The following is a 22,517-nucleotide window of genomic DNA, read 5'->3' on the forward strand; positions in this document are numbered from 1 at the left end:
TTGCATGGAGTTTGGCCGAGTCACCAGCGGCTATTATTTTTTTAAAAATTTACTGGAATAATTAGAAAAAAAATCTTATTTTCAACATGCTGAGCAAGTTTCATTTAAGAGTGTTAGTAATTTGTAGCACATAATGTATCAGCATTTGTTACATCAGGAACCCCATCTGTCCCATGTGCCCAGTTCTCATTGGTTTCAGTGCTGTGCATGTGGATCTGATGAGATGATCAGGCCCCTGCATTTCTGATCATCATGAGATTCCTGTTAACTTGAATGGGGGTGAGTCACAGAGCAAAACTTCATGCCTTATTTTAAGCCAGTTCAAGTGACATGGCACTCACTAGCACGCCCGTCGCAGGATGAATGCAATTTGTAGTCATTTCTGTTTTCATTTATAACTTTAGTGTGAACATTGTGCTATATAAATATGTTCTGTAAGTATTTTGCAATTTACTGGTATGTCATTGCTTTTTTTTGAGAGCACTACAGTTGAGTAAATAAATGGTTTCCAGTGATTTACTACTACATTTACATGTGCAGATACACAACTATTTTCTGTGCAAATTGCACAGACTTGTCCCTAACTATGAGGTCTGCAATTCCTTGGGAGTAATTATCTCTAGTCCAGAAGGAAACTTGGGTTCATTGTACATTCTGCTCATTTAAAAAATGTTTTTCCACGTGAGACCTATTAGTAAGTAACCAAAGCCACTGTGAATGCGAAACATTTTATTGTAAGATTCTGAGCACGTCGTCTTTACATAAAATTTAATTTAATCCTGTAAATTACATTTAGCTTTTTGATCCCTGGGTAGCAAAGTGATGGGTCATGTACAAAGAATATATTAGAGAGTTTCTTCTGTGCTTATTTTTAAAATAATGGTGTAATATCACTTGCCTTTTGTAGGTTATGATAAGGAGCTGAGGAATGCACTCAAAACCAAACATGTTTCCTTTTTATGATGCGTATTGCTCTTCTTCCATATTTTCTTTGCTGATTGTGAAGTTTTGCATTTCAGCAGGGGCCTGCTCCTGCACCGGTGGAAGTGGATGGCAAAATTCCCATTGGCTTCATTAGTGCAGCATCAGAGGTCAAAACAATTGAGTCTCTGAGGCCGTGATCCACTTCAGTGGACTTGAGCCAGTGCTTAAAATTAAGCACATGCTTAATTGTTTTGCTGATCTGGGGCCTAAGAAAAAGCTTATTGGGATCAATGCAGGAGTACCTGGGTGAAATTTCCTGGTCTGTGTTATGCAGGTCAGGCCAATGGTCCCTTCTGGCCTTAAACAATTTATGAAAAAAGGATCTGTCAACTGAACAAACCAGATTTTTAGGAACCCTAAACTGAAAATACATATCCATGACACAGCGGCTGCTACCAACATGCTGAGCAGCGCTGATGTATCCGGGCGAGGGAACAGCCTGCGTCTGTAAGGCGCAGAGGGTTTGGGCCACTGAATTCATTGTGTGCTTCTCTCCTGCGGAACAAGGCATTTGGCGGGATGAAGACAAGTGTAAAAAGACTAGTCTATTTTACCAAAATTTTGTCTCTCCTCCTCCTTTTAATTGTTTGTTTGTTTGTTTGGAAATATTGACAGCAATGTTGTCAGATTAGAATGTATGTCAGGTTTGATTTACCATGTATTTGTCAAAACAAATACAAAATATAGTCTCCTTTATTATGGCAGAGTTAAACATTTCTGTCCTAGTGTTTTTAATGATACCTGTGCTTCATCTCTGAGCATATAAGATATATCCATATACTTTCATTGAAGATTATAGTTTATAATGTGCTTTAGCCATGTTATCACTATTTGTAGGAGTTTCTAGCATTGTACAGTTGCTAGTGTATATGAGACTGACGATTTGTGAAACATGTCTCGGTCTTCAGACTCGCTTTTGCGGGTTTCACAAAACATTTAATTAGCGATAATCTGCTTTTAACCAGCCAGAACACTGATGTGAATTTTTTCCCCTACGTAATTATAGACATGGTCTGTCCCCATAAGATAAATTACTTGCAGTCTGGAGAACATTCTAACCAGCAGGAAGAGAGAGGATAAGAATGTCATTTGCATGGGGATGTAGAACATTTTGCGTGTACTGTAATTTCAGTGAAAAAGAAGGTGCCTTTTTCTTTTCTTTGCAGAATGCTGGACATGAAAATGAGTTGAACATTACGAAATCTCCTGTCCCTGTGGATTGCCAATCAGTGGTCTTCTAACGCCATCTTAGAGGAAAACCAGAAGAACTTCTGTAAGGTTTAGTCCATTATGGAAGATCAAGCAATTTTCTGGCTCTGGTTTTGTGAAATTCGGCTGCTGCCTTGGACTCTCCATTTGAAAAAGAAATTAACATTGAGGAACAAGTGAGAGGAAAATCGGTTCCAGATAATGAGCACTTTAAGCAGCACTGCGGTAGTAATCAGCCAAACAACGGTGTCTGTGACGCTAAATCCGAGTTTGCACAGTGGTCTGATGGCTTGGCCCTTAAGCAACAATTTGACTCTGAATCAGAGTTTGCCCACGTCCGATCCTCTTAATGCCACTGAGTGGGGAGAAGTCTCTCGTATGTCCATGAGGAAGAAGAACTGGCCAGCCCTCCTGATTTTGGTTATCATTCTGCTGACTATTGGAGGGAACATTCTGGTAATTATGGCTGTCTCCTTGGAGAAAAAGCTACAGAACGCTACAAACTACTTCCTAATGTCCTTGGCGGTGGCAGATATGTTGGTGGGGATCCTAGTCATGCCCGTTTCCCTCATTACAATTCTGTACGGTAAGTGACTTGCATTCCCCCTCCTCCCCATTCAACTGAACATAGTTGACAGCAGGTCAGAATCCATGGCTGCAGTGAATTGCTGCACGCACTTTGTATCCTTTGCACGAATAACCGGAGGAGTCGATGCGTAGAGTCAATCATAGGCTTTCCTGTTACCTCTCTAGTTTTATTGGGAGGAATGGGTGCTCCTCTGAAAATAGTTTTTGTTCCCTTGCCGTCAGGATGGGAGTGATCTCCAAAACCTTTAAGTGACAGTCTCTGTTATATATTTTTCCTTCTCAGAGGATCTGCTGTAAATTGTTTTGGTAAAACTCAGAATAGAGAGAAGTGCGTAGAAAATAACAGCAGCGTGTTGCTAACTGATCCAGCTCACTTTTCTCATGGAAAGACAGAAAAGGCACTAAATCAGAGTCGGATCCTAAGAAGTGCAGAGTGCCTTGAACTTGCATGGATTTCAAGAGGATTTGAGGGCACTCAGCACCTTGCAAAATTGGGACCCTGTGCAGGAAGAGCTGTAGCTGATTTCAGTCACATGCATGAAAACTCTTCCTTCCTATGCTAGAACTGACTGTAACAAAACACCCATTGGGCCAAATCCTGGGATTACACACGTGAGTAAGGCAATAGAATTGCCCCACTTGACGTTAAAAATCTGAAGCTTTATGTGCCACAAAAATATTAGACACATGATTTCTTGATGTCCTAGACCAAATAATAGTTCTGTGCTCTGGGTTAGTAATGGGGTTCCAGGAATAACATCCCTGGGGTAGTGGCTGGGTTGTCTCCAGGGTGTGGTAGGGTCAGTGCGACCATCCTAATGCTAACAATTCCACTATACCCTAAACAGGGTCCAACGTCCCATTGTCACATCTCCCCAGCTAAGGTTCCTTGCAACTGACTGACCTTCCTCCCAAGGGTTTTAAACCAAGCGCCAGCACAGAAGAGTGTGTCAAGTCATTTCAAGGCAGGAGCCTCTGCCATTTCATAGCAGAGTACAGCAATCCGTAACCATCCCTAGCCATGCTTCTCCTCTGGATTCTCTGATACCCTTCTGCTTTCCATTCTGAGTGCCCTGACAGCTACAGTCAGAACCAGTAACTCCTTTAAAAACCCTTAAACTTAGGACAAAAAAGTGCCACCCCTATACTGAACACTTTAGACAAACCCCTGAATACTGAAGACAACACAAACTGTAGTGGGGCACAGCGTTATTTCAGTATACACCCAAATGGGAAGGATTTGCCAGGAACTTGCTCAGATCAACTCTTTAATGGATTGTTTAGGGTGGTTTGGATGGTATTCGTTATGTGGCCTGGCTCACATAATTTCCTTCACAAGACAGTCCCACGTTCACATCAGTACATCTGTTTCCAAACGGAGGGGGCACACCCCCAAAGTGATCTGTTCCTGGGAGGAAGGATGATCTGGTGGATGGGGCACTGGACTAGTCATTTTGATATGTGAGTTCTCATCCCCACTCTGCCCCTGCCTCATTATGTGCCTTTGTTCAAGACATTTCCCCAGTGTCCTCTCGGTAAAATGAGGGTCATGACTCCTTCCATTTTCAAATGCTTTGAAATCTACAGGTGACGCGTGCTATGTAAGAGTTTAGTAGTGTTATTGCTGTGATATTTGACTTGACTGCTGAACTGGGGGGGTGAGGAAATTATACTGCACTATTCTGAGGGCTTGTACACACTACCACTTGTGTCACTCAGGGCATGAGGTGACGTAAATTACATTGACCTATGTGCCGGTGTGGGCAGCTTTTCCTGCCGACATAGCTACCACGCTCATGGAGGTGGTTTTGTTATGCTGACGGGAGAGGTCTCTCCCATCAGCATAGAGTGTCTCTGCCAGACGCGCTACCACAAGCATTGTAATGTGGCTAGTGTAGACTAGTCTTAAGTACAACAACTGTTAGCATCTTGCGCGGGTAAAAGCCACCTATGTCCTTTTGTATGTCTGACTTGAAGTTTGGCTCTGTTTTTCTGAGGCTTGGTATTGAGACTCAGAATTCCTCGAGTGATCCAATGGGTTCGGATTTACCGCCTTATACCAGGGAAAGACGTGTGCAGTGATTTCTCAGGGCTCTTATTTTCTGATTTCCTTTTTAAAGTACTGTAGTACTAATAGTTCTCAAAAACAAGCAATGAAGATAGGAATCCTTGCTGTTTTGCTTAACTTAAGCGTGATTTGTGAGTGGTTTACTACTAGCCTGTAATATTAAAAATAGAGATATTTATGTGACTTCTTCACTTGACCGATCCACTAAGTCAGATAGTGTTTTAATTTCTAAATGCACTGACCGCATGCACAAGTTTCTAAGGCATATGTGTCCTGTCTGCAGTGAGTTAAATTTGTGCATAGATTTTGTGGCTGGACTTTCTAGCTGTTTAAAATCTTATGCATAAAGCCTTTTATTTGCAGTTGTTTTTCCATCCTCAGTTCGGACTTTTCTGATAATTGCACTGCACCTGAATTTTATTTTCAGTAATTACCGAGCTGGGTTTTCAGTTGCTATTTACTCTTCCTGCAATGCTCAAAATCCCCTTGCCGAAAACAGAACTGTCTCTGAAATTACAGCAAGGCGAGTCCGTCTAATTTGGCTTCATCCAAACTTCTCATAAGGGTATAAGAAATAGTACTAGGATGTTCCATGTTTGCTGGAGCTTGAAATGGGAGCACACATACACTGCATGATTGCACAGACCTTGTGCTTGCATAAATTCTGAGCCTCCCACCCCTGTAGCTTAACAGAAGGTGAATTTATGGGAGTGAACTTTCTAATCAAATATCTTCAGCAGTTTTCAAAGCACATTGAAATCTATTTTTCTGTTAGGCCTGGAGAGCAATGACTTAAGTTCACTTGAATAGAAAGCATTCAGTTCATGCATGCTGCGTTTTTAGAAGCTTTTTTCCTAATTCCCTTTCCTTTAGTGCTGGGTCTGCCTGGGAGGGAACCTTGTGCTGCCTGGTCCCACCATGGAGCAGTGCCTCACCACACCAGCAGTTACTGGGTAGCAGAGCGCTGGGCGAGCATGTTCAGGCCGCAGGGCTGATTCAGGCACATTGGTGGAACCTGCAGATCCTCTTGATCAGGGCCCCTGACAAAATCATTCTTCCCTCCTCCCTCCACCCCACTTGTAATTCAAACCGCACAAATGGGCAGGCTGGAGGTGGAGAGGAGACCCTGCTAGCAGCAGCAGTAGTGGGCTAGGAGGGGATCAGGGAAAGCAGAGGAAGAGTCTGTCTTCACACACACACAAATCCCCTTCTGCTCTTGTCACCCTAGCAGGGAGGAGAAAGGAAAGCAGATTGCTCACAGTGCTGTGCTGTTTATGGGCATGGCCCAGCGTGAGAAGGCTGGCGTGTAATTCGGGGAGGCGATGCAGTGAATCTTAGCACTTAGATTTCAATGCAGTGGGAGTTTGAGAACGGTGATGCATGATATCAGCAACAATGTACCCCCATGCATGGATTGTAAAACGGTATGTGCAGAAGCATGTGTGTGATACGCTGATCCTGACCGGGGCGCGTTGGCAGTACCTCAGTGCAAATAATAAACGATGCATTGTCAAGGGTACAGGGAATGGAAACGATTGAAAGAGTGTGTTTAATACAAACCCTGAGTGTAATACAACCGCCCTGGCTCTGCTGACTTAAACTTGTCATGAAACCACATAGCCTTTACGTTTTCAAATTTAAAAATAATTTTTTCCTTTTTGCCTGGAGCTTAGGCATTTAGTCTGAAAATGCCTACAGGCAACTTATTTCTCTCATCCGTCAGATTTTTTGGAACCATGATTTTTGGCACAGTTCCCCATCTTTGTTTACCCTACATTTCAGATATTTCTCACAGCTAAAAGGAGCTCCCAAGACCAAAATTGCCTGATTTTGTCCTCCAAAATCATAGAAGAACAGCAGTGAAAAACTTGGAACATGTGAATCATAAGCCAAACAAGGTGTGTGGTGTAGAACAAGGGTGAGATGCAAGGCTCTGGTGTGTACTGGCTAAAGCTGTGTGCTGGAGTGTAGAGTCTGACCCTAAAACAGCTGCCGAGGATGAGAGGGTGAACTGCAGCCTTGAACTTTGCTAACCTCAGATGACCTGTTTCTAGCTCTGCTGAAATGTGCAGTACACCAGCAATTAGAATCTGGCTTCGAAAGCACCTTGCTCATTTTACGCACAAAGCCAGGATCAGATCGGGGAGACAATCTGTAAGGGATGCTCCTCCACGCTCCACCCACGAAACAAGCCCTGCCCACATGTGTCACCAAAAGGAGACTCTGCTTAGGGTAGATTGTTCAAAATGTGCCTCCACAGGCTTGTTGAGCTTGGCTGTCCTTGTTGGGGCTTCATATTACTATGGGCTCTGATAGACACCTTTGTCTCAGCTCCTTCTGGGCTAGGGATAAAACCATCACTTTTGGGATCTCCAAAACGCCACCCATCTGTGGTACCAAAATGAGACCTTGTTCACAGTGAATGGTGCAGAAGGGAACCCTCCCTCTCCTCGCTCATGAGAGGAATGAAATAGCTAACAGTAGTGTTAATGTTTAAATCATTGCTCTGGGCATCTGAGTTCACCCCCACTCAGGTGAACAGGGCAGTTCATACTCCTCAGAGCGACTGCTCCAGGCTCTCTGCAGACTCAGCTAGACATCTCTTCATTGGATATGCTGATGCACATTTCTGAGCGTTTCTTTGCAACCAAAACAATTGGAGACTTACCTTTTTAATTAAAATGAAAGTTGAGCTTCTGGAGAACAAGATAGCCGTTTGCTCCATCGTGGCCCAGTATGCCGTTCCACTTCATCCAACCCTGGCACAGCCTCAGGCCCACATGCTCCATTTCACAATTCTCCCTTTATTATTCCTGAGGTCTTAGAGGCAGTAATTAGATAGGTTTGGGGTGAAGATCAACCACAACGATAGGTGTTTGTTTGGTTTTTTTACCAAGCAAGATTTTCACCCTAGAACTTTATTCTCAAGGATACTGTATACTGCATAGTGTAAATTGTGAGAGAAAACAAAAACAAACCCCAAATCCCATCCTCTAAAAGCCAACAATAGAACAGTGCTCCCTCAGGGGTTCTTCTCCCGCCAGCCGCAAGAAAGCTGCTTTCATGGGGACCCCAGCTTTCCTCGGAGTGCCTGATTGGGACTTTTGTCTCACCTTGTATCCTTTCTACAAGAGGAAACTCCCCTCCTGCTGTATTCAAATGAGGCCTCTGCCCTCGACAGATGGGGGAATGTCGTTTTGTAACAGAATGAAGAACATCTCGCCTACAGGATATCATAAAAATAGAACCTCAGCAACTACGGAAAGGTAATAAGATGCCTACTTCGATAAACCCATTGGTGACAGTTTCTCAGGGTACATCTTGGTAAGAGTATGTTCTTCTTCAGACAGGAGCAATTCGTCCCTGGGGTGTCCCAGTGGTCTCTGTGGAGTTGCACCAGAAATGCCTTTGGCCCTCAATCTAGCTTCTGTAGCTGAAAAGTCACTATCTCAATGTGTGATCATTCAAATTCCGTTTATATAACAGCCTTTAATTGTGAAGGCATATGATTCAGAGATGCAGAAAAAAATTCTGCTTGGCATTAACTAACCAGATAACACCCATTTTCTTTGCAGCACTTTTGCATCATTTTAATATATTCATAGTATCCAAGGTCAGAAGGGACCGTTGTGATCATCTAGTCTGGCCTTTTGTATAACACAGGCCGTAGAACTTTCCCAAAATATTTCCTAGAGCAGATCTAGCATATGCAGCTGCTTGCGAGTACATCTTAACTAATTTAGAAAAATGAAGGCTGAAAATTGTATCTCCAAGTGCAGAGACATGGAACAAACTTCCTTAATTTGAGTTGTTATTATTATTTGACATGAGCACATTTAAGTCAGGTATATAACCTTTGAAGTAAAGGATAGGAGGTGCGTATTTTCTCCCTGAAAAACTTGCCAGTAATCTCCACCTCTGTAACATTGGATCCACCTTTTACTGCTCCATTTTCTTCTTATTCTTCCTCTCCTTTTCTTTTCTGAGTCATTGCAAAAGGTGGATGAAAACTTGAGAGGGGGGAGAGGATCTGGACAATTCTGTTTGAAGCATCTGAAACAAATATTAAAATAACATTAAAAGATTTTCTGAAAACCGCAGAAGACAGGAAGTTCATCACTCTGACCTCAGCTCATGCTGTTGGACTTTGAAATGGGAATATGTATAATCCACACAGTAAGATCTCACAGTGGGCTTCATTCCTGAAGTACCTTTCTGTAAGCAACAAAGGGGGTTAGATAACTAAAGATGGCCTGGGAGCCTTTGCTTTCAACTTCCTGACACTGGTGGGTTGAAACTTATCCTTACCAAACATACTGTAACTCAGCATAGGAACAGTCAGACTGGGTCTGGCCGATGGGCCATCTAGGCCAGTGTGCTCTCTCCCACAGACTTTGAGAGAAGGTATTAAACCACCATAACAAACAATTATGCTGTAAACTGAGGTGGGGGGAATTTCTTCTTAACTCCAGGCAGTTAGAGGTTGGCTGATGACATTTTCATCCCATCTACTGTGGCTACAACTGACTTGGACTACTCTTATAAATGCTTCATCCTCTATTTTTTCAATCCTGCTGAACAACTGGCCTCAGTAATATTTAGTGGCAGCAAGTGCCAGAGGTTAATTATGCATTGGGTAAAATATATGTCCTGTTATCAGTTTTAAATGTGTTGCCTTTTAGTTTCATTGAGCGGTTCTTCCTGGATCAATTGCAATGTCCTATTGATTTCTTCTATAACAGGCATTATTTTATACGCCTCTGTCAGGTCTCCTCTCAGATATCTCTTCTCTAAAGGACATAGCCCAAGCTTTCCATGCTTTGGATAACTCTTTTGCCTTTCTTCTGAGCTTTTCCATTTCTGTTGTATCCTTTTTGAAATAGGGTCACTAGAAATGAGCACATTGAAAGTGAGGATGTTCTGTGCATTGACCTGTGCAGGGTAATTCACTGGACCTTTCTTAATGCAACCTAACCACTTGTTCGCCTCTGTGTCCTCCCTGCCCATTAAACAGACCTTTTTATTGAGCTGGCTGGAGCTTTGGCTGAAGTGGGATTAATTTAAGTGTGATTAAACAATTGTTATGCTGGCCAAGCATTTGAAAACGAGCACTTATCGCACTGGGCAAGAAGGCTTTTTTAAGTCTTCTGCCTTTGCAGCGCATTGCCATCTCTCAGCTATCCTCTCCATACCTCCGCTCCGCCCTGCCCCTCTCCCACTACTGTCTGGGGTGATTTTTGCTGTTTTAACGTAACAGCAGGAAGCTTATCTTTTTATCTGTCTGTAAAGTGCCGTGTATAACTGTAGTACCATATAAATGAAGAAGATGATGACTAATAATAATGGATATATATTCCTTTCAGTGACTGCATCAGAAGAGACTTTTTTCTGTGAAGTATCAGGAGGTCACTCTGACTGAGTGATACAACATTATTCATGGATAACATTTCTCCTCTCTACCTTCCTACTTACTTTGAGTGCAGCATTACACAACCCTAAGCTTCACAGGGCTGATTTGGGGCATATATTTTGTGCTGGCCCTGCAAAGGAGTGAATTTCAGCCAGTTGTGAAGCTAATGAAACAGTTATACATCCTTCTAAAAACTGATTGGAGAAAGTTTGCATACCATGTATAGGATCCAAGATGGGCTGTGCAGCCCTGTTCTTGGTTTATCAGCCAGGTTTTGGTTTTTGCAAAATGAAAACAAGTGTGATTAGGATGCTGTCTCTATTGTCCATGACACACCAATGTTCAGTGGAGGAAAGGGGGCAGGAGACTTCATAAAATACCCTCTAGTGCAAATACATACAGATCTACACCGTCTTATTTACTAAATGTGTATTTAGATCTAGGATACTCTACCTAGTCACTGCAGTTTTCTCTTTAAACAGCTCTATCTTTCCCACAACAAATGCAAGCTGTCCATTTTCTATGCAATATTTTTGCTGTGATATTTTAACTTGCCCGTGAAGCAAGAACACGAAGAAGCAAAGACAAAAAGTGCTGGGCTTTGTTTTCTAGGTAGTTCTGTGCTAGGTGTACAATTGCCCCTTTTGCCTGCCTTAGCCAAAGAAGGTCCTTCTTCTGCACAACCCCAATCTCTTAAAAGGAAACCCAATTATAAATAAGTATTTCAAGCCCATGTTCTTGGTGGTGTCATTAGGTCCTTGCTCTGTCTGTTGCACCAGGCTCAGTTCATGGTTCTCTCTCTCCCTGCCTCCTTGCCTAGTGATAGTTTATCACTGTGATTCATTCGCTGGTTTTGGCAGCTCTCATCACTAGACTGGACTTTGGATCCAACTGGCTACAGTGGCCAGCCATTGGGGCTAGACTGGCCATTCCTGAACTGCAGGCTGCACACATGGCTGACCTCCACCTTGGCTTTCTGAATCGCCCTCATTCTGGGCTCTCTAGGGGCGCTCTCCTTTTAATAGTAACTGTGGCTGAGCTTCTGGAGTTAGCTGGATTGTTCTGAAGGCCTTCTTGGTCCTGTGTACAGCAATGCTCTACCTCTGCCGTCACATCTTCCCTGCTGCTGCTTACCCCTCATCAGCTGGTTTCTGCAGAAATTCTTCTCTAGAGCTCTGTCACTCTTTCTTTTCCCTCCGTTGAAACTTTATTACTATTCCCTGCAAAATGGACTGACATAGCTCTCTCCTTTGCCAGGAGAGACTACCTTCTGTACAGCAGCAGGGAATACTCACATTGACTATGTCAAGACCAAGGCTCTGACAGGTTATCATGTCCACTACATTACAGCATCAAAATGTATTTGTCCCGATGGAAAGATGTCAACAGCTTCCTTCACCCCAACGGGTTTTAAGGTCATCGTATGGGTAAGCGCATTGCTTCCTTTCCCGACAGCCAGTCTTATCCTTCTCATAGAAGAGACCCTCTTACAAACTCTACAGGGCAGAACCAAGCATCCTTCTATTAGCTAGCTTTGCTCCTCACCCGGCATCAGGAGAAACCTGACCTCCTAAAAGATTTCACCCATTCTTGCTTGTGTTGACAAACCACAATTACCAGTTAACCATTACTATCCATGGCTTTGGTCCAACATGTGCTCAGTGTTTCTTCTCAGACATCCTCATCTTCTCTAGCCCTGAAGGGAGGTGCTCTGGGGTTTGACTGTCCATTTTCTAGAAGCAAAAGACAAACAAGTAATAAGCCTGCTTGTTAGGATTGGATAGAGTAGTGCCAAGTCCCATGGAAACAGTCACTTGTAGTTTACACAGCATCACATCTGGCACCTCTGACTCTGACCATTAGCTCTTACACACAATTAGAGGTGTACTGTTGGGGGTGGGTTGGCCACGCCTCATGTGGAATATGCAGGTGTGTCCTGACTGGGTAGCCACCCATTCTTTGCCTAGAGTATGCAATATTTAAATACCTCTAGCAATGCATCTTCCAATGGCAGTCTAATTCTTATGGCCACGTGTCAGGTTGTGTTCCATTAACCACACCACTAACAAGTGGTGTTGCTCCCTATTAGCCAGGATCCCCCCAGGCTTGTTCTTCATTCTTGCCTCCGTTTTCTGAAGTCCTATATGCAGGGTCTCTTTCGGCTGCTCTATGATAGACCTTTGAATTCAGCATCTTCCAAGCCATTGTTTAATTTAGCAGAGTCTTTCCTTGCCAGCCCCCCAAAGTTTGGACTTACATTCCAGACTTCTGAAGAGTGGATAGCACTGCCAGTGATGTTTCATGGGGCCTGTCCCTTCATCAGTTCACTCGCACTCTCCTTCCCGCTGAGCCCTTGATTAAAGACTTTGGGAAGATTCTGATCATTCAAATTCAAAACCAATAGCCTTTTTTTGTCCCCTGATTTTAGTGGGTGGAGTCCAAGCCCAAGGTGCGGCGTTCTTTTCTGCACTGGTGAAGAGATCACTAGCAGTGAGTATTTCCGTATTTTATTGACTCTTTCTGATGGATGTGATCCAAAGCTGTCTGCACTTCAACATGCAAATTATTTCCCGGCAGCGGGGAGAGCAAGTAGCCAGTCTATCTGCCAAATGCTAATTTAAGAGGTGCACAAAAATGAAAGAAAGGGATTTTAGCTTTTTTGGCAGCTTTTAAAAGCAAAGCATGCAAACCATTCCCTGTAAGAGAAAATGCAGGCAAACATGATGGTGTAAACCAGCTTTTCTAAGTTCAGATGGGACTTACAGTGGAAAGCAAAGCGTATATATATGTTCTCATCACTATTGTTGTCACCATGGCATCACCCTCCCACATGCATACATGTGGGATGGAGAAAAGACATCACCACTTCCTGCTACGAAAGTACAGACTTCCTAGTATCTGGGGTTCTGGGAAATCTCCTTTAGTGACCATTAATAGTAGGAATTAGTTGTCATCTATTTTGTTTTCAGTGTGATAGAGGACAAGAAAGTGATAAACTTACAAACATTTTGGTAGGTTTTACATGCTCCATGGCAAAGGGTAACATACAGCCTAGTTCTAGGGAGCAGGGAAATGTACTAACTGTGGTTCTAATAATATACCACATTTAATTCTTGTGCAGTGCTTCTACTGGTGTAACTTTGGAGTTGTGTCCATGGACTGGGGGGTAGTTCTAGCTTAGGAGTGTAATGCTGCTTTAAGACATGATTGCCAAACCTCAGTAATGAAATGTGGAAGTCTCTGAAGTGTGCATTTTCTACTTGTACAGAGTTTACAAGGGGTATCTGTTTCATTTACAGCCATGTATTCATTGATTCAGCTGATAACTGAGCTGTTCTAAATTTGTAAAATGATTTTTGATGTAGGTAATCCGGAAGGGACCCCAAACAACATCTGAAATAAGATATTCAATAAATGAGAAATTGTTACTTATGGATTTCCACATGAACTCTCTCAGAGCCAGTGACAAACTTTAGTTTGCAGAGTAGGTCCATTTCCTCAATTTTCATCTAATGAAGTAGATTAAGCACATTTCACTTCAGGCATCACTGGGAAATTGAATAGATGCTCTTCAAAGGCTTTCAAATAGATTTTATTTCTAAAAAAAAAATCAAGTTGTCAGTATCAAAAATGGATTACAAAGCAAGTGATGGCAGGATGCATCAAGCCAGATCTTTTGCCAGTTAGTCAGTGCTCTGACATATTTATCAATTAGCCCCTCTTGTATGTCTTAGACTAATAAACAAGTTATATTTGACAGCCTAGAATGTCTGCTGTGCATGTAATTCCTTAAGGACTAAATAAATTAGTTGGCTAATTAATAAATATGTAGGGGGGAAGTAGATGAGAACTTAATACTTTGTTTAGTCTTGATGGACAATTTGTGATGTTGTAGCTAATAAATATCAAACTAAACTGTGAGGTCATCAGCTGCTCTGTGTTCATTGTGGCTTTTGATAAAAGAGGGATATCATCTCATTGACTAGAATAAGCTTGGGAAAAATATAACATTGCTAGGCGCTTGTTGTGGCTGTGATTACAAGAAAGAAAGGATTGTGCATCTGCATTCTTTTCACTAAGATTAACAGAAATAGCACAGGAATTAGTCCTACTATAAATAACTAGGAAAGTTGTTACATACCCCAAGAGAAATGAAAGATACCTTTGGCTCTGATAAATCCAAACAAATCAGGGAACAATTGTTAATGACAGGTTGCCTGAGAGCAGTGGCCAGCACTCTCTACTGTGACTACAGGAGTCCACCTTTTAGAGCTCTTCCTTGGGGTTTAGGAGAGAATATGAACAGGATGTCTTGTATGCAGCATCCAAGAAGACTGGTATTAGAGGCAACATGTGTTAGCACCAACTACTAGAGTAACTAGATTAGTTAGCAGTATCTGTAATTATTATCATTATTCATATGGTGACACAGATGCTCTTGGTACTTGTTTGTGTAAGATTTATCTGTTTATTCCCTCTGCAGAAAGAAGAAATTAGAAACAGCTTTCGGATCAAGCAACCCATTCAGCCATCTAGTTTTGCATGACCTTGTCTCGTTCATTCTGTTGTGGCATTGTCTACTAACGATGACAATTGTACGACAGCCAGGTCAGGCAACACTAGAATTGACTATTGAACAGATGCTTTACATGCTCTAGCTCAGTGTTTCTTAACCTTCTTGATACCAGGGACCGGCTTCCTATACTGTGTCAGGGAGATCTCAGGGAGCGGTGCTGGTCCATGGACTGGTCATTCAGAAACACTGCTCTAGCTAATGTTACGCCTGAGAGGATACATCTAGCCCCATAATCCCCTTTCCACCCCAGGGAAAGAACCCCAAAAGGCAAGGATGGGATACATTAAATAAAGAGGCAATACACTGTAGCTGAAATACCTTACCTAGATGTCTCCACATTTTTATATGCCAACATCTTCCAGCAGTGACAACATAGACCACGGAGCTTGAGGATGCTTGACATTTTCTGAAACTGCAGCACAGAGCAACCTGCTGCCTAACCAGCAGGAACGGAACACCATGAGAATTCACGGATACTCTATTGTAATTGCTCTGTACATTAAATGGAGTATTAACTGTGGCAGGCCAGCCTGGAATGTGCAGGGCAGAACTGTTTGAAGGGTGTAGAAAACAGTAAAAATATGAAAAATTTAGGTGTGCAAATACAATTGTTGTTTTGTTCCCTCTCTCACACACACATACACACAAAGCAAATGACAAGGGAAATGACATTTCTTACAGCAGAGATGCTCATTTACCATATTTAACACAATTTATTTAATTCATTCCTTCCCACCGTAGTGTCAATTTAAATGACAGCAGTATGTATATCTAAATGAATATGGTGATCCATTTATAATCCTCTACTTGTCAGATATTCCTGGCTTGGGTTTTTTTTTCTTTGAAATCTAATTATTTTCAGTGATTAGAACTGACATATTGAACTGGTGAGATCACTTCACATTTTAATCTGACAACCTATGTATGCAATCTACTGAGAGTCCAGAAAAAAGACTTCAGAATCCAGCAGCTAGCAATTGATGCTGAACATTTTGCCTGCTGCCTTTTCTCCCCTACCCAAACTCTCCCAGTGGTTCATTGTGTCCTTGCTGCTTTTGCTTTTATCCCTCTTGTGTAATGTCCTTCCTGGCATACTCTTATGACGGCACGTGATTCTGCAAACAAAATTAAATTCTATTGGCTCTCACTGCATCTACGGAGTCCTGGAAAGCCAGGACCCTTGCTGGCAGGATGTGGAGGTTATAATCTCCACTCCAACTAGTTCAGATCCAGACCAGAGGTGATTACCATCTCATTGCTGTTGGATGGTCTATGCCCATCCTTATTACACGGAGGGCCACATAAACCTAAGCACAGCCTTGTGTGGGCCAAACAGATTCTTCATGTTTTAATAAGATTGAAAGTCCCCTGTACTGATTTATAGTTTAAGTTCAGCTTGTGTTGTATGTATCTAGATAGCTTGTTTTTATGTACAGTATGTCTATTAAAAACAAATAAAAGACATCAGTGCATAAAATTTGTGCAGTGCAACAAAACGCTAATGAATCAGTCATTGGCATATTATTCTGAAGCTGGCCTCAGGCCTCATGAAATGCTCTGGTGGATCAAGTATGGCCCATGGGCCATAGGTTGGGCAACCCTGGTCTATATGAAATATAGGAGGTTTCAGCCATGAGTCTCGAGTGCAGGTCAAAGAGAATGACTCTCAACAAAAATTAACCTTGAAATTGCCACCTGACATGTGGCCAGCAAGCTATGCTTATTCCGGCTGGTAGACTTTTGGTTTCAGGAAGCTTACAGACATCAAAATCTGGATGTCAAAGAGACAATTATACAGCAATGAGAGCAATGTCATGGAGTCTGCAGGAGCAGCGGGTTGTCATGGCCGTGGAAGCCATGATGCAAAATGCACACCATGTAGTGAGACCAAGTAAAAATAGGAGCGAGAGCAAATAGAAGTAAAATAGCACCAAGACTGGATCCCTAGGAAGCACTACAGGCACCACTGGTACACTGGAAATATGAGGAATTTTGATAATTTGAATATTTATCACATGTGGCACCTGGTGTTTTCAGAGTGCTGAACAGACATTTATTAATTACTCCTCACAAGAGCCTGGTGAGGTATTAAGTATTAATATGGTTATCGTTGTGAGAAAAGTAAAATCTAATCCCACTGAGATGATGCCCTTACAAGGCAGTGAAATGATGCGAGAGTTAGAAGACGTACATTCAAAACCACCTGATACATTTGTGAATTTGATTTGGGGAACAGTTTCCATTTTTGTCAATGAACACTGCATTTGATCAGTGAAAATCATGTAGTTATGAATCATTTACATTATACAGAAATCCTTAAAAGTTGCTTGGTAGTTTCACAGGAGACATGGATTTTTTGTAGTGAAGAGAGAATTTTATGCCTGCAGAAAGTATGATAAATTTTTTTTCTGTGTGAAAATTTCCAGATTAGAATGAAAAATATTGACTCTTTTGGGTGAACATGCAAAAATGTGTTAGCTAATTATGAGGCTATTTCAGACAGCCCTAGTTAAAGACTAAATTCACAAGATCTAAGTAAGATAAGATATTAAGAGGCAATGAGTAACGAACGGTAGCTGAAAAAGAAGGTAATAATAAGAATCAATATGAAAATTCAGCTCCCTGAGGCCCAAATGCCACCTCAGCCGATAAAGCAAAAATTGGGGTGAGAGAGTGTAACAGCTTCCAGGATGACCTAAATAAACAACCATGAGCAACAAAAGGAAGAAGGCAAGATACTTCCAGGGCAAAGGTGGAAAGAGAACCGTAATGAGAAGAATGGAAAATAGCAACAGACTATCTACTCTGGCTGTAGAAAACAGGAGTGTGTAATAAATAGGAGCAGGCAGGCAGGCAGGCCAGCCTTATTTAGCATCCGTGAGTCAGAGGCCAGCCGTGCTTTTGAAAATGTTAGAACTATCCCTCTCCCCCCATCCCACCTCAAAATCACACAAGTTTAACTCGGGCAAACGAAGGTGCATTTACAAGGCTTTTACAAGGTTTTGGGGTCGCAGCGTCAGCAGCTCTCCATCAACATTCAGATCTTAGATCACACACTGAAGTCCCTATGAAGTAAATGGTCTGAGAGAAGAATTTGGCTCTACATGTAGAAAGAAGAGGGACTATGGAGACAGCTACCGTAGCTCCTATAGGAGACTCCCACCATTTGCTTTTCCCTTCTAGAAATGATACCATAGGAACTGAGGGAGAAGATGGTTCTCTTAAACTGTTGAATAAAATGGCAACATTAAGGGGTCTGAATAATCAGAGAAAACCAAAGCCTAGGAGGAAGAGCCGAGAAAAGTAGAGAGGAAAAGTCACTAAAGTCCTACATGCTGCTATGGCTGGAGCTTGTGACAAATATTGCAAACCAGAGTCTTAGCAATCAGGGGACTCAGGAAAATTAATTTGTTGCCAGACGAGAATTGATCCATCTAGTCCAGTATCCTGCCTCTCACAATAGCCAGCGCAAAGTGTTAGAATCCCCTGTATTAAACAGTTATCCTATTAGGAATCACGCTAAATTCTTGGCCTCATTTATATCTTACAGCAGAGAGTTCCACAGAGCAATTATGTGTTTGTTTCATTTTATCAGTTTTAAATGTGCTGCCTGTCAGTTTCATTGGATGCCCTTTTATCTTCGTGTAATAAGGAAGGGTGAATAGAAGCGCCTAGTTTACCATCTTTGTACCATTCACTACATTACATGGTTTTTTATGTTCCCTCTTATCATCTCCTCTTTTAACAAAAAAATCCTAATCTTTTCAGTCTTTCCTATATGGAAGTTGGCCAAGGTCTCTAATAATTTTTGTCATCCGTCTCAGCAGCCTGTCTGCTTCTGCTATATCTTTTTGGGGCGTGTTGACCAGAACTGAACACAGCTTTGCTGTGTGCCGCACCGCTGATTTATACAATGGAATTGTAATATTGTCAGTATTTTTTATCGTCCCATTCTATATGCATCTGGACAATTTTTTTTTACCATTGCTACACACTGAGCAGTCCACAATGACACCATTTTCCTGAGTGGTTACAGTTAATTTAGAACCCAACAATGTGTGTTAGTAGTTCAGATTACCCCTTGTAGCTTGCATTTAGCATCAGTGACGTTTATCTGCAACTATGACGCCCATTCACCAGGAATTCCTCACCGTCTTCTCTAGTCTTGATTATCCTAAATAATTCTTGGTAATCTGAACATTGGCCACCTCGCAGTTCACCTTTTTCTCCTGATTATTAAACATGCATTGAACAACCCCCATCTGAATTCCGAACGTTATTACTTTTGTGCCATGTTGGAATTATCCATTGATTCCTATGCTTTGTGTGCCAAATGGTTTAACGCAGGAAGTGTCTGTTGGTATAGACGATTGATGATGTGGTAGTGTTGTGAGGCGCTATGAACACTTTCCTACCTGGTACCCAAGCTTTAAGTCATGTTCAAGGTCACCAAAAATAGTAAGTAGCCTCGTCGACATTTGTCCTCCTCCCATTAAGCACTGGGGGAGGGGAGGCAGGTTTTAAAAAACATTTAGGTGCCTAAAGATGCAGATAGAGCCTAGTTGCCTCACTCCCATTGAAATCAGTAAGAGTTATGTAGTGTGAGGACATAAAGAGAGCCATGCCTTAATCAGCAGCTAGGCAGCTCCTTGACTGCAACATCCATGTTTATTAAGTCCCACTTGCAATGCAGGATGGTCCTCTCTGGCATTGTACAGATCCAGGAACTCTATAACCACTCCATATCTCCCTTTCTTTATAATAAAAGATTAAAACTTAAATTATAAACCAATCGTATCTGTGTATATTCAGTTCAAAATAAACTTAAAATTCCTTAGAACTATTGATACTAATATGTTTCCTTATCAATTTCACTTCAGTAGTCCTGGACTGTATTCTAAAGAGCAAATCTTTGAGGAGGTCTGATCAGTCTTCCAGACTCAAATGCTGGTCTCTGGAGGCCTGGGTTCAGATCCCACAGTTAACACCATGCAAAGTGAGAATATAAACACAAAGATTCATGCCTTAAGCAGCAACTGACCAGGATGTCCCCTCTGTTTATTAAGGTCCCCCAACATGCTCATCCTCTCTGATAAATGTGGAGGATCAGGAACGCTGTAACCACTCCACACCTATCTGTATCTGTGGGTGCCTAAATACCTTTACAAGTCTGGTCTGGGAAAACTGGTAGCTTCTGCTTCTCCAAGGACTGGGATTGGAAGAGCTGAAATGATATCCAGTTGTTTAGGACTGGGGCATATAAAAATAGCTGGCAGGGGGAGGAGAATTATGCTGTGTGTGCTCCCCACCATGGCTAAATCCAATCACATTTCATTAATATCAGACACTTCCAAAAATCTATACATTATTAAATACAAGCTTTTAGCTGCTAAGAATGATGCAGGAAGGTGGTGTCATGCTAGCCACGTTCATTTCTCAGATATTTCATGTATGATTCTATCTGTGAGATTATCAGCTCCATATCTTTGCCTCCTTTCTTTGGTTTAGTTCCTAATGCTGGATTACCACAGTGCAGACAGGTTTCATGGCTAGCGCGGAAGGGGTGACTATATAAGTGATATAATGCACTTTGAAATAAAGATCTTAGACTCACAACAGTGATTCATATTCCTCTTCTTGTGGCTTTTATAAACATGCATGGGAGAGTGGCAGAGTAATTTAACTTGTTCCATTCTCATGCGCCTCTGCTCTCCTGTCACTTTGACATGTGTTTTTATTGTACGGGCTGAACATACTCTTAGACTTTTGCATGTGGTTCTTACATGAGATGGGAAATCAAATATAATATTTGCTGAATATTTGCTGAATAGCAACAATACATGAAGCACCCAGATACCTTTTGGCTCGACTTGTCTGAGTGAATGATCAATTTGTTCCCCCCAGCCAGCAGCAGCCCCGGTGCCTTCTCAGCAGATTGGCTGTACCACTTTACTTCCAACCCCCCTAATCAGCACTAGAAGTGGGCAAAAAGGCCAAGGCTGCTGCTGCTGCTGCTGGAGTGGCCCGTTAGCCTGGGGGCAGAGCAATGGCACAGAACGCACTGTGTTAATCCACAGTATGCCAACTGCAGCTTGTTACACTACCCCACTGCATAGTATGCAAGGTGTTAATTGACAAGTCAATTAGAAAACAAGAAGATCTAAGCAGAAGGCAACTGAGTTAAGGGTAAGCTTTCCACTTGAACTCTACATTACCTGATTTCTCAGTACTTCATGTTTCACCCTTAGTATTTCATTAATTGCTAGTGTTGTACATGGGGTAGGTACCCTGACCATGTGTGTGTCTGCATGCACAGAGATAGTGTAACATTCGCCTTCTCACTCTCCTGGCTCTGGCACTGATGTGCACAGGGCCTGAGGGCTGCTCTAACTGATACTGGTGGTTGACAGCATCAAGAGACCAAATTTGAGAGCAGGAATTGATGCAGGATGGGGGCATCCCAGACACACAATCTTTCCTTTAGTAACATCCACTACACCTGCAGCGGGAGCCTCTATGATGGCTCTAAGCCACTAGAGGATGTCCCTTGCACTGGGATGATCCACCCAGTTCTATGGCCAGCCTACACTGGCAGCCATGCTAGGTTGGAGGGTCTGCTGCTCTGTGTATGCTATGGACCTTCTGAGCCCAAATGCAACTGACAAATTCACTTAGCTGTTGTGCAAAGCAGCTTACAGATCCGCTTGTGAATGCTCAGGGATGGCAAACGTGTTTTGATCATTGGTCCAATCAAGGTTATTGTTTATGGGTATGTGTTACGTTGGGTAGCTGAAGGTTTCATTCTGAGGACATGCACTTAGCATAGCAAGCAGTTGCAGAGATGGTATTTTTGCCTGAAGTCTATGAAGGTAATTCCTGAATCTCTTTCATAGCTGTATGAAGATGATCCCGGTGAATTGTATGCTGAATTCCTTAGAAGTGCAAGAGCAAGGTCTGTTTGTGTAGTTTCGCTGGGTGATCATGGTTTTAAACGTTATGTTCCAAGCTACACACACCAGACTAAAAATAACTCACTTCTGTCTATTCAGGTAGACAGGGTCAGTGATGATCTGTGCTTCTCCACTCCACTCTGCCCTAAACAGCCACTTCCCAAGAGGAAAGGGTGGGCCAGCTTCTCAGCCCATGTAGTTTATGGTGTCTTTGAAAAGATTCCCAGTGCTTGAGGTGCTTTTATGATGTGAAAAATTAGCCCCTCGCCTGGAATGAAACCCCCGGCACATTTAACATACCATGAGCTACCAAAGAGCCACCACTGCCAACAGCAGCATGTTCTGAACCAGCTCTCTAGAGGCATAGGGCACTAATCCATTCCCCCAACGCCCTGCACGTTGTATTTTTTTAGTGTTTATGGATTAGAATCATAGAATCATAGAAGATGAGGGTTGGAAGGGATCTCCAGAGGTCATCTAGTCCAACCCCCTGCTCAAAGCAGGACCAGCCCCAACTAAATCATCCAGGCCAGGGATTTGTCAAGCCGCAGCTTAAAAACCTCTAAGGATGGAGATTCCATCACCTCCCTAGGTAACCCATTCCAGTGCTTCACCACCCTCCTAGGGAAAAAGTGTTTCCTAATATCCAACCTAGACCTCCCCCACTGCAACTTGAGACCTTTGCTCCTTGTTCTGTCATCTGCCACCACTGAGAACAGCCTAGCTCCATCC

At 42.4% G+C, this 22,517-nt stretch overlaps 1 protein-coding gene across 1 annotated transcript in view; it reads left to right on the forward strand.

Annotated features, from left to right (window-relative positions):
- Nucleotides 1–2,315: 2,315 nt before the first annotated feature.
- The window catches only part of HTR2C (5-hydroxytryptamine receptor 2C), a 75,926-nt gene continuing 55,724 nt past the window's right edge, over nt 2,316–22,517 (forward strand). The window contains exon 1 of the mRNA XM_067549688.1: nt 2,316–2,779. Within this exon, the coding sequence (XP_067405789.1) occupies nt 2,395–2,779 (385 nt within the window). The 5' untranslated portion in view covers nt 2,316–2,394. The remainder of the gene's footprint in view (nt 2,780–22,517) is intronic.

Source organism: Emydura macquarii, unplaced genomic scaffold (genome assembly GCF_026122565.2).
Source record: "Emydura macquarii macquarii isolate MOO-44397 ecotype Brisbane River unplaced genomic scaffold, CSIRO-AGI_Emac_v2 contig_1253, whole genome shotgun sequence".
Classification (NCBI taxonomy): Eukaryota; Metazoa; Chordata; order Testudines; family Chelidae; genus Emydura; species Emydura macquarii.